Source organism: Montipora capricornis, chromosome 6 (genome assembly GCF_036669925.1).
Source record: "Montipora capricornis isolate CH-2021 chromosome 6, ASM3666992v2, whole genome shotgun sequence".
Classification (NCBI taxonomy): domain Eukaryota; kingdom Metazoa; phylum Cnidaria; class Anthozoa; order Scleractinia; family Acroporidae; genus Montipora; species Montipora capricornis.
Genome location: NC_090888.1, coordinates 5861536 through 5874391, shown reverse-complemented (window position 1 = coordinate 5874391; position 12856 = coordinate 5861536). Strand labels below are relative to the sequence as shown.

The window sequence follows — 12856 nt, the reverse complement described above, 5'->3', positions numbered from 1 at the left end:
GCATATACAGAAACGTGAAAACCTTATCTTTGAGTGTAAGAGTGCTCTAGTGGGATCGTACTTGTTAAACCAGCTACCGGAAGGCATCAGAAAACAAATAGGCTTGTACAGAGATGACGGCCTAGGCGCATTCCAACAAACACCAAAAGAGATAGAAGGAATCAAGAAAGATATTTGCAAAGTGTTCAGAAACAACGGCTTAAAAATAACTATCGAGGCAAATAAGAAGATCGTCAACTTTCTCGACGTTACATTGAATCTTGACAAAGGATCTTACGAGCCGTACACAAAGCCTAACAACACACCGATCTATGTGCACCGTGAAAGTAATCACCCACATTCCATCCTAAAGAGCATTCCCCTGGCGATCAGTAAAAGGCTTAGCGAAATCTCATCAAACAAGGAATCCTTCGACAAAGCGGCACCTATATATCAGCAAAGGTTAGAAAAAAGTGGTTACAAACACCAACTGAAATTTGATGCAGCAACTAAAGACCAGACGCGCAGTGAGGAGAGAACCAGACGCCGAAATATAACGTGGTATAACCCACCCTTCAGTAAGAACGTCGCTACTAACGTGGGAAAGAATTTTTTTACGTATCGTAAAAGAATCCTTTTCAGCAGGGCACCCTCTAAAAAAATCTTTAACAGGAACACTTTGAAAGTGAGCTATTCGTGCATGCCAAATTTGGAAAGAAAAATCAGCGCCCACAACAAGTCCTCCCTCGTGAATAACTCTCAATCACAAGAAAAATCATGCAATTGCAGAGACAAACACTCTTGTCCGTTAAGTGGTGATTGCTTAATCCAAAACGTGGTCTACCAAGCAACAGTTGAAAGCGCCATGGGAAAGGAAACATATATCGGGCTTACCGCGAACCAATTCAAAACAAGGTTCCGAAACCACACGGCTTCATTTAGAAATAAGAACAAAAGGAACGCAACGGAGTTGAGCAAACACATCTGGTCCCTAAAGGACAGCAAAACGGAATTTGCTATAACCTGGAAAGTACTGGCTTGCGCCAGACCTTATTCAAACGTAACAAAGAGATGTAATCTTTGCATTACGGAAAAAATTTTCATCATCTGTAAACCGGGAGCAGGCACCCTGAACAAAAGGAACGAACTGGCGAGTGCGTGCCGGCACGCAACCAAATATTTGATAAGGAATGCTTGAACCATCAACTTATAAAAGGAAAAATAGCCAGGCAGTCTTTTATGCACCTGACGAGAGAGGACCATCAGGCCCTTTCGAAACAGATCTGTAGTGTTTTAATGTTTTAATTTTTCCTTTCCTACGCAAGTAATCATAAAGCTCCAGGATTGTAGAGCACTCTTCGACTCAAAGATAAGGTTTTCACGTTTCAGTTACAGGTAAAATAGACTACATTCCCTGGTCGACAAATTTGTTTCGTAGGACCATGTCCCACTCTTCAGGATCGTACAATGATTACTATCTCTACAGGATTACGGTTTTTACATGATGATTTTATCCTGCTACCCATGCGCGTAATTGTAAATTACGATTTTAATTACAATTTCTTTAAGAGGAATTTAAGTAAATATATGTGGCCGTTAAAAAAATTAATGCTAAAGTAAATTACAGCATTGCATGGAAGATTTTGGGAAGGGTGCGCGCGTATTCTAACAGCACCAAAAAATGCAACTTATGTACACTCGAGAAGAACTGTCTGATGAGTGCGTAAGCACGAAACTCGGAGTAACAGTGAATCATGTGTTGGTTTCATTAGCCTCACCTTTCTATATATATATATATATATATATATATATATATATATATATATATATATATATGACTGCCAGTGGAAAAACTGAAGACTTCATCTGCTATAAAAGTGCTCGATTGTTAAACCAGAGCTGTGAATAAAGATGAATTTCTGGAGTCGGACTAGTTCAAAAACATTTAATTGCTACTCGGAGTTTCATGCTTCTAATGAAGCAATCATCAGGCAACTGACAACAATAACGGTTACATGTAAAGATATACAAATTTGAAAGTGGGGAACAATGCTTACTAGCATAACGTGTCAAGATGTGATTGGACGGCAAAAGCGCTAAACGATCGGGTAAGACTATTTTAGGTGAACGCGCTACTTAAATTAAACTGCATGAAACTCCGAGTAGCAATTAAATGTTTTTGAACTAGTCCGACTCCAGAAATTCATCTTTATATATATATATATATATAAATATATATATATATATATATATATATATATATATATATATATATATATATATATATATATATATATATATATATATATATGTAGACAGAACTTTCTGTCTGACCAACGCTTTGGTGCGAAACTCAGAGTAACAGAGAATCGATGCGTCCTCTTTAATCCTTCAACTTATGTATACTTAACTCTGCTACCACAGCTTTGAGCACTTTACGCCAAGGTTGACTCGACCTCCATATATATATATAACTAACTGCAGACAGTACTGTTTCGGCCTTCTGGGCCTCATCAGTGCAGTGCTGATGTCTTGGATGGAGGTTAAGCTATAAAGCCACCCCAGATGTCCCACACATGTGGTACATCCAAGTCATGCCAGAGTGTTCAAACTAGCGAGCTAGTGAGCATGCGCAATTGCTAGCGGCAATGACTCATCCTAGTAGAGTGCTCAATTTGAACATGAAAGCAAAAGCTTTGTAATGCCAAAGAGCTATATCTAACTGCAGACAGTACTTTTTTTTTTTTTTTTTCATGAAAACAGCCTTTATTCACAATAAAAACACACGCCATTTACAAATTAAAAAGCACAAAAAAGTCACTAGAAACTAAGAGCCGGAGTAGGCAGCTAGCCACAAGGGCCTGGGGCCCTAACAGCAGAGTCCATGAGCAGAGCAAATTCCCTGCAGAGATCCCCGGATTGTGGACACCGCGAACAGCGCACGGACAAATGGAATCCATGACCCAGATGTACTTCTAAATATTGATATGAGGAAATCCGTTCGCCATGGCACAAAAACCGTCCAAGACCCAAACATCGTGAAAGCGAGATTCAGAAAGAGAGTTATAATCCAAGAAGACTCTCTGCTTAAGATCATAGGAAACATAACGGATGATGGCACGATGGTCTTCTTTGCCGTTGCAGAAAGTGGCCCTGTTTCGAAAGGTCCAAATGCCATAAAGAATGGATTTCGTCAAATGGCGCGCGAGCCGAGCCCTCTTAGCACTAAGAGAGGGCCAGCGGAAGAAAAAAACCGTTAAAAGGTTTGCAACAAACTGCCTACCAAGCAACAGGGAGAGAACTGGCACGAAGTGTAGCCAGACTCTTTTGACCCTTAGACAATTTAAAAAGCAATGGTCAATGGTCTCTCGTCGCGGACAAGAGGCACAGCGACCAGATGAGATACAACCCCAATTCAAAAGGGAATCACGCATCTTGACGCAGCTGAGGATAATAAGCCAGAAGACATCGTTCTTATAGTTCTCAGTGAAGGGGTCCCGGACGAGAGACCAATGACCATCGAGGGAGAACCCTGGCCCAATGACCTGGGACCATTGACGCGGCAAGATTGGCGGGGATGAGTTGATTGAAAGTAGCTTTTGATACAAGGTTTTACAAACTAGGGCACTGTCTCCCACCCTGGATAGAGTATCAAGACAGGCCTTGTAAAAGGGAGTTGGAGAAGAAGCACTTCGAGAGGAGTTATCCCGTAAGGAAGACCATTCGGAACGCAGGGAGGAAAAGCGACGCCCCAAAAAGTATTTACATAGAAAAAAACTAGAATCATCAGGGGAATTAAGCACGGAGGCCATCCCCGCCAATCTCAAAGCCTGGGCCTTTAGGAAAAGATTGTCAAGATTGACACCCCCAAATTTCAATTTCAAAAAGCAAGTGTTACGACTCACCGTCTCCATTTTTGAGCCCCATAAGAAGGGCCAGATCAAGGCATTAACCTGCGCAATGACCCATTTTGGGAGAGTAAGAACTCTAGCAATGTAAAGCAGCTTGCTCAAACCAAGTGTATTGATAATTAGGGCCTTACCGGGAAGGGATAGGGATCTCGACTTCCAGAGATTGAGGGATTTCTCCAGTTTCTCAAGTTTAGGCTGCCAATTAAAGTGCTCTGTAGGGATGGTGCCAAACACTACCCCCAAGATTTTCATTTTCTTAACCCAGGTGAGGCCCAAAGGCTCATCAGAACGAAACCTCCAGGCCCCCAGCCACATTGCTTCAGTTTTGGTGCGATTCAGTTTGGCACCGGTACCCCTTTCATAGACATTAACACAGCTGAAAAGCTTAGACAAGGATCGAAGATCCTTGAGTACAGTCGTAGTGTCATCGGCATACAAGCGAACACGTGCTTGCCGCCCTCTGGCACCAGGGAGGAGGAACCCCTCAACCCCTGGACAACGGCGAATGAGGGACGCTAATACCTCAACACAAAGGACATAAAGTAAGGGAGACAAAGGGTCCCCCTGTCGCACCCCACGTGCAAGAGAAATCCTCTGAGATAGCCAACCGTTTAAGATAATCTGCATAAAGGCACCATTGTAAAATGTTGAGATCCACCGGCAAGACGCAGGTCCAAAACCATAAACCTGGAGAAGATGCAGGAGAAAGGAACGGTTGACACGGTCAAAGGCTTTCTCTTGGTCAAGGCTGACTAAGATTGCGGATTCATCCGTCCGTTGAATGTAGTCCAAAACATCACGCAAAAGAGTAACATTAGAAAAAATACTTCGGCCAGGAACGGAGCAAGTCTGATCAGGGTGGACAATATATTCAAGAACCTTGGAAAGACGAGAAGTGATTGCTTTAGAAATAATCTTATAATCCACATTCAAAAGAGAGATGGGCCGCCAGTTTTTAAGTGCTTAATATCACCACGTTTCTTAAAAATAAGCCGGGTGACGCTACCTTTCATCGAGCCGCAAAGCTCGCCATCGGAGAAACACTGGTTAGAAACACGGAGTAAAAGGGGACCCAAAGTCTCCCAAAAATGAAGATAAAATTCAACTGATAGTCCGTCAGATCCCGGTGACTTCCCGGTATTAAGACTCTTAACAGAGTTCGTTAATTCGTCAAGCGACAAGGATCCCTCGCACGAAGCGCGTTGAGGAGGAGAAAGGGACTTTTCAACAGATTATAAACAACGCTGTTTAAAAAACGCGTCAATAGGCTCATCAGTGAAAAGATCTGAATAGAAGCGCACATGCGCACGTTCAATTTCTTCACGCGTGAACACCTCTACATCATCAGAATTAAGAATAGAAGAAACAATATTACGCTCAAAGCGTTCACGTTCAAGCTTAAAGAAAAATCGCGTGGGCCTTTCTCCCTCCTCAAGCCACTGAACTCTAGAACGGATTTTAGAACCGTCTAACTTTTCCAAGGTAAGAGCCTTAAGCTTACTTTCGAGCTCGGAAATTTCAGGACTAACTGAAGGATAACCAGAAGTAAGCTGACGTTTTAGCTTAATAATGCGGTTAACTAAAAGAACACGTTCGTGCGAGAGATCCCTGCTCTTTTCCCTGGCAAAGAAAATGATCTCAGAGCGGATAGAGTTTTTAAAAAAGTCCCACCAAACTTTAACCGAAGGAAAGTGTTGCAAGCAATTGGCTAAATGATTGATACAATTCGAAATATAGTCGCAAAACACATCATCATTCAAAAGTGAATTATTAAACTTCCAAATGCCAGGACCACGGAGGTTATTCCCAGTGGGCTGGAAGGAAAGACAAACAAAATCATGGTCGGAAAAAACACAGGGGTTGATTTCACAAGAAACAACAGAAGGCATGAAGTTCTTAGAAACAAAAAATTTATCTAAACGCGAACCAATTGAAAAATCCGAATTAAACCATGTGCACTGGCACACTCTCGGCTGTAGCTTGCGCCAGACATCAATTAAAGAAAAGGCTGAACACAAATCAGTAAGGCACTTAGCAGGCACAAAGTTGACGCCAAATTTATCAAGGTTGTGATCGTAACAATTATAATCACCAGCAATTATTAAGACATCAGAAGATAAAAAGTATTCATGCAAACTTCTGAAAAACACTTTCTTTTCGGCCAAGTTGGTGGGAGCATAAATGTTAATTAAATTAATCCTTAGGTCGTCAAGTTTTAACAAAAGACTAACAACCCTCCCCGACGTGTCTCTTTTCCAGCAACTGACGTTGCCGGAAAAAGATTCAGAAAGGCAAGTAAGGACACCACCTTGTTTGCCTACAGCAGGGGACCAAAAACAAGGTCCACGCCAGGCACAAGAGAAAACGCGGAAAACCTCAGGATCAGTAATCTTCGTTTCCTGAAAACAGAAAACGTCATAAGAGGTACGAAGACTATATATGAGATAATCTTGGAAAAGCTTACTGAAACCACGAGAATTTAAGGAAAGAATTTTGGAAGTCATGAAGGGTGAGGGTTCTTAGTCTTTTTACTAGAACTGACCGGCATAGGTGACGTTGATTTACGCGCAGGTGGACCATCTGTGAAGTCTAGCCTGGCAGGCTTGCGTTTCGGTGCAACTCGAAGAGGTTGAGGACGGATAGGAATCTGTGATGAACGCAGCGGAACTGTAGGGCCAGGATCCTCAGGAATCTCCATCGCAGCAATAGCTTGATCAGAAGCAGTAGGACGTTGCGAATCAGCTGCAGCGACAAGCTGTAGATCAGACAAAGTAGGAGAGCCAGAAATGATGCTCGACGGAAGAGAAGGCTCTTGGGACAAAGGAGGAGACAGGGACGACGATTCAACAGGCGAAAGGAGGGACTGAGACGATTGCGTAGTTTGTGATGACTGAGAGAACTGTGTAGACTGGGAAGACTGCGAGGGTTGTGTGGAGGGCTGCTTTGGGGTGTTCTCGGACAGTGATGAAGGTTGACCAGAAGATGGCGACAGTGATGATTGCGATGAGAGGGGAACACAGGAAGGTGTAGGAGGTAGTACATCAGGAGAAGACTGCGTAGGAGGCTGTGAAGGAGGAATATCAGGTAAAGACTGCTTTAAAGGAATTGAAGAAGGCGGGCCATCGGAAAAAGGCTCATCAGGAGGAGGCTGCGGGGGAGACTGTGACGGTCGAGACTCTGGAAGGGGAGCAGGAGCAGCATCATTATCACCAGTGTCAACTTTTCCAGGGCGCCGCCACCAAGATAATTTACAATCAATGGCGTAGTGGCCGTCCTCTTTGCAAATACTGCACTTGATTTCTTCTTTACAGTCGCTGAAGGTGTGACCCAGTTGGTCACAGTTAAAGCATATCACGTGAGGGCACACCTTTGCGACATGATCAGGAAGATGGCACTTTCTGCAAGTAGGAACCTGTCTCTCGTGTTTGACTCTAAGAAGCTTCCTGCCGAAGCGTAGGAAGGACGGAATCGACTCAGATAGCTCCATTCTAGCAACGCGTGTTCCATTCTTGATGCCCTCTTAGCCCTGTAGATTACATCTGCGGAAGCCGAGGACAGATCCATAGCGGGCCAGTAGTAGTTGTATGCGCTTATTCAGACCGGATTTGACAGGTAGTCATCAAATGACGTCATCAATCAAAAGACAAAAGAAGGGGGCGTGCATAAATTAGGGGCATGTTGGGGCATGACGCAATGTGTCGGTTTTAACCCTAACACGTGAAAGAAGGGGGCGTGCATAAATTTGGGGCATGTTGGGGCATGACGCAATGACGGCTGTAACCCTAACCCTAACAGGTCGTCGCATAAATTAGGGTTAGGTTAATGAGATGCTAGTCACGAACGTACATGAAGGTTTCTTTTATTGAGAAAGTAAGCGAGATGTGTTTGCTGTGCCTGTGTTCTGTTTCCACCCAGCCATCCGGGTGGTAACGCAAATATATAGCGAAAAGAACAATGGGAAAGACAGCGAGCCAATGAGGTCAAGGCGATGTCATCACGGGCCAATGAGACACCGCTGACGTCAGTATACATTAACTTTCTGGGCTTGGGGTCACGTACCTACAAAGTGAAGTGAGAACCCTATTGTTTTGAAGCGAGTCAAACAGAATTTTAAAACACATACACAAAAGGCTTTACACGCCTGGACAAGTCCGCAAACGCTTTGTTCTTTTTTAAACTAAATTTGCATAGAGGCGATCGAAGCGTGAAGAAGGAAGAATATAGAAGAAAAAAAGTTGTTTTGTGTGGAAAAGAGGAGCATTCTCAACTCTTTTACGCTTTTTAAACAAACGTGAACTCCGTTGTTACAACCTTTTTTTTTTTTTTTTAAGGAAAGTTTTTTCTCAACCTCGCGCTTGAATGAAACACGGGTAAATGCAATCTTTTTTATGTAAGAATACACAAAGACATCCTTCAGTGCACAGACTCAAAGAAAGCCTACTCAACAGATTTGAATAAAACCTTTTCTGAAAACGTTTGAAAAAACCTTTGGATTTTGAGAAGCGTTTTATACTGTGGTATGGTGAAGCGGGAGTTGGTTTCATATCGTATTTCAAAATACTTTTCACAATATTTGACGCAGTGAGCAAACAACAATATACATTTCAAACGCTTTATTAAAAGATACTCTAGATATAAATGATTGTTCTTCTACTATTTGACTACTGTAACGTTAAAACAAACATGTTGCGTTGCGCTTAAATAAATAATGTGACTCTGATAATGCAGTTCTGTTCAGACATACAGAATATGAAACATTCGAGACCGGACTAACTCGAACGAATTTTATTTGCAGAATGCTATCGTTAAGTCAATAAAAACACATCAACAAACGTTTCAAAAGTTTTACTGAATTAACAGAGAACGCTTATCACAATGTGATATTTGCGAGAGATAGTTCTCTTTAAACAAACCTTAATCCGAAAAAAGTTGTTTTGAAAACGCACCCTATGTACAACAAAGATTATAGTTGTTAAGTCAATAAATACACACCAACAAACATTTCAAGCGTTTTACCGAATTAACAGAGAACGCTTATCACAATGTGATATTTGTGAGAGTAGTTCTCTTTGTAATTCACTTGCATTCGCTGCATCATGATTGTTCTATTATGCATGCACTGTTTCAACGCTTTTTGAGCGAAAATAAATCACACACGCGCAAATGAGAGAAGAAAAAAAAATGTTGTAATTCACTTGCATTCGCTGCATCATAGTGTTCTATTATGCGTGCACTATTTTAATGCGTTTAGAGCAACAATAAATAACACACGTGTAAATGAGAGATGAAAAAAAAAATGTAATTCACTGGAGTACACTGTATCATTATTGTTCAGTAAGGTTCCCACTTTGTATTACTCCTTAATCGGGCAACCATAGGTGTTCTCGCCCTGTAGGACCTTTTAATAACTCTCTTCTCCGTGGAATCTGGGGGCGTTTCAAAGATCCAGGGATCTGTGTCCTTTTCGATAGGAGAAGGTGGTGTTTCTATCCTGACAGGAATTTTGGATGGACCAACGGGTGTGGTTGGAAGTTTCCTGTGTGCTGTCTTTTTGGGTTGTACCTCGGATATCGTTGGAGAATGGTTTGGAGTGGGCGCATTTGGACTTGTTGTCGCTGTCCCTGCAGGTTTCGTCTTCGTTTCGCTCTTCATTTGTTTTGACAAACCTTGGTACCGTTGTAATAGTTGATCCAATAAGGCCACTTTTTGATCTGCGGGCAAAGTAGAATCCGTAATATGTTTCATGTCTTGATCCAAGCGCGTCAAGGTCGTGAGTTGCGGAGGTGAAGTTAAGCGATGTTCTGTCTCAAGGCTTTGCAATAAGTGCTCTGGAACCAACATCATCTTTTGTACGTGTTTCATTTTAGCACTTTACCCAATAAATCCAAAGCGAACGGTGCAATCAAAGAGGCGAGAGCTGGCAGGAATCCTCCTTGCTGATTGAGAACTTCTTTTTTCTTCTTCAGACTAGGTGTCTTGCGAGTCAAATACAGGAGTTTCGACTTGTGTGGTTTCAAGCGTTTAAATGATGAACTTGGAACCATAATGTTCCCTTTAAGTAGATTAAGGGCGACTTCACTGATGGCTTCTATTTGTCCCTTACTAGCGTGAGATATCATCTCTTTCCGCTGTTTCCCTCTGCTTGTAAAACAAGTGCAGAGAAAGGGTAAATGTTGATTGACTTTGGAAGCCTTGACGAGTTCTTTTTTTCTTCTCTCACCGGTAGCTTTTGAAATCTTTCTAGAACGCAAAGTCATGTCACCACCACTTTGATTGTTTACTGTCTCCTCGCGGTGCAACAATTGCAAAGCCATGGCGTTAAATGAAATCTACCGGAAAGGGTTCATTGGTTTTATAGATTTTCTTATCAACGTAAACAATGGGATATGAATGTGACTCTGGGAAGATCCTTGTTCGCAATCGTTGAATGTCCGGGGTTCGTGGATGTAAATCCATCATTAAGTATCCAAATGGTTGTGATGTAGCGTCTTGAAAACTCTCTCACACAAACGGAACGCGCCCAGAAAACGCCTGTTGTGCCAGTGTCCTCAACCCCAAAGTATCTCGAGGATTGTTAAAGGCAATGATGTAATGAGCATTAAGAGAAATGCTCCGGGAAAACTTTCCTGGGGGAAAAGGTTTTGGGTCAGATAAATGCAGGTGACGTCACGATGATGGGACACTTTGGTGAACAAATCCAAAATGGACACGTCATGGCTGCAGTGTGTAATGAGGTCATGTAACACGATCAGACCAGGACGATGAAGGGGTGGAAATAAGGCGGGAATGTCGTCGGGAATACCCTCCATAAACGTGACTTCCTTTACCAATTCCTTAAAACAATCTTGCCATTGACCGTAGCAATACACGATCTTGCGAATGGGGCGTTCAAATAAACAATCTGCGTGTTGAAGTATCTGGCGCGTAAATGTTGTTTTTCCGCATTGGCTGGAGCCAGAAATGATAATACTGCTGGGGCACTTGAATTGGGACATGTTCACGAGACGAAGCTTCAAAGATTTGTGTACACGAGATAGAATTCCCACCCCTTTTACTAGCAAATACACACAAAAACAGCAACATTTTGTTTACTTTTCAACATGATTTTATTGCTTATGGACACAGCGAAATGACTTACAACCTTGTTGAAAGCAATCATTAACTTTAGGATACATGACTGAATTAAAATAAGCGTGTACACTCCGTTCAACTTGTGCATCGTTCCACTGAGAATCATATCGTTTAAATTTAGCTTGAACAGTGTTCATATCAACATTCCGTGCTCGCCGAATGAGATAAAACAAACAATAATCTCCACAAACATCCGAGTTCAGTCCTTGCAGTGGTTTGTCGTTATAATAGGTAACTTCCCGTAGAATGTAGGTATCCATGTTGTAAGTTTCAGGAGGAAATCCGTAGCTGTCAAAGAATTCACTTTCACGAGGCGATTCAAAGTACATAGCCACCCAATGTGTCCCAGGTTGGTCATGAGGGTCCGTATTCGCGATGAGTCCGGCTGGGTAGGTGTTGATGACAGGTAGCCTATCCCTTGGAAATACGCCTTGCATCAGAGGTGCTAACACAGGGTCAGAAAGACAGGCTTGCCATAGTTCTTGGGTCGTATGCATGACGATGAACTAAGAGCCTTGTGACAAATCGTAGACCACGCGACGATTGCGATCAATTTCCAACTGATTCTGAAATTCTGCGTACACAATTAAATTCAGAACTGAGTTCGTCTGAGTTCCAAATTTCAGGTACAGGTTCACGTTACCCGTTCGATGAGGTATCAGATGATCGGGATGTCCACTTCCTGCCGGTGTCAAATCAAAACGGAACAAACCGTATCCGTTCTCCCAATCCACTCTATCAATGTCAAGCCCGTGCCCACAATTCATGTCTCCACTTCCTGAAAACAGCGTGTTGTAACCATCGATCTTTTTTCCACCCGTCAGATCCAGCGCAGAATAAGGCATTTCTTCTCCATTCACAGTCAGCCGAATGTCTTGCAGGTCAAACAGCTCAAAGTTGAAAGGATTTCTTGCAAGGTTTCCGTTGAAGGCATCGTTTCGCACGAGTCCAAAAATGATGCACTGAGGAATGAAACCGTGGAATAGATCTGTCTCAGTGTGATTTAAGACTCCTTGAGGGATGATCCTTGCCTGCGTAGGGGTTCTGGTTAGGGTATAGATGGCTGGTAGCGGTGCGCTCCCTTTGTGACCTTGCATGATCTGTACATGTTCTAGTTTCACACTGTCTGCAACACGCACTGTGCGTATGCGAAGCGTACTAGACATGACCTTTAGTTTGCAGTTGTTTGGAGTCTCCCCAGCCATTAGAACAAAAGCATCGTTGTTCAGATCCACTTTGACTTTGATCTCCAAACCGTCAAGCAACAACTTGTCAATATTAAACACGTCACAAAGAGGTACTCCGACCAACCCAACTTCTGCGCCGTTGTTAGTAAATGTGGCTCTTCTATTCAGACCCTCATTAAATTCAGCTGTATTATCTACTTCATTCATGTGTCCAGCAGTGTCTTTGTAATACAGAGCTTTGGTTAAGTACGATTTCTTGGCCTGTTCCGTAAAGTTCAATAAGGTCTTGATGTAAGCATTGTATGCTTGAGTGTCTGACTGTTCTGTTACCAGCGTTTCGTTGATCTTGATGGTAAACTGTTTGATGATGGAATGAAGGGCGTTGTTGACCAGAGTGTACTTCTTACCATCCCCTGTGGGCGATCCATCTTGTTTGGTAATCTTTACTACCAATCGCAGCTCTGTCTTGTTAATGTCAATGTAGTCAGCTAACGGTTTGATGACAAACTCGATGGGGTTAGTTCCCGTTTGAACCGGTTCGTAATCGATCCATTTGCTGCTAACAATCGATACATCTGTCACAGGTACATCAAACAATTGTAAACTTGAATTCGCACCAGGGGCTGAGAGAGGGTGAGCTGATGCCAT

The 12856-nt window shown here is 42.6% G+C and overlaps 1 protein-coding gene across 1 annotated transcript; it reads right to left on the bottom strand.

The window, feature by feature from the left end:
- Positions 1-11096: 11096 nt before the first annotated feature.
- Positions 11097-12856, bottom strand: LOC138053143 (uncharacterized protein F54H12.2-like). Its single transcript, XM_068899813.1, has one exon. The coding sequence runs from the start codon at positions 12854-12856 to the stop codon at positions 11528-11530; it is 1329 nt and encodes a 442-aa protein (XP_068755914.1). The 3' UTR covers positions 11097-11527.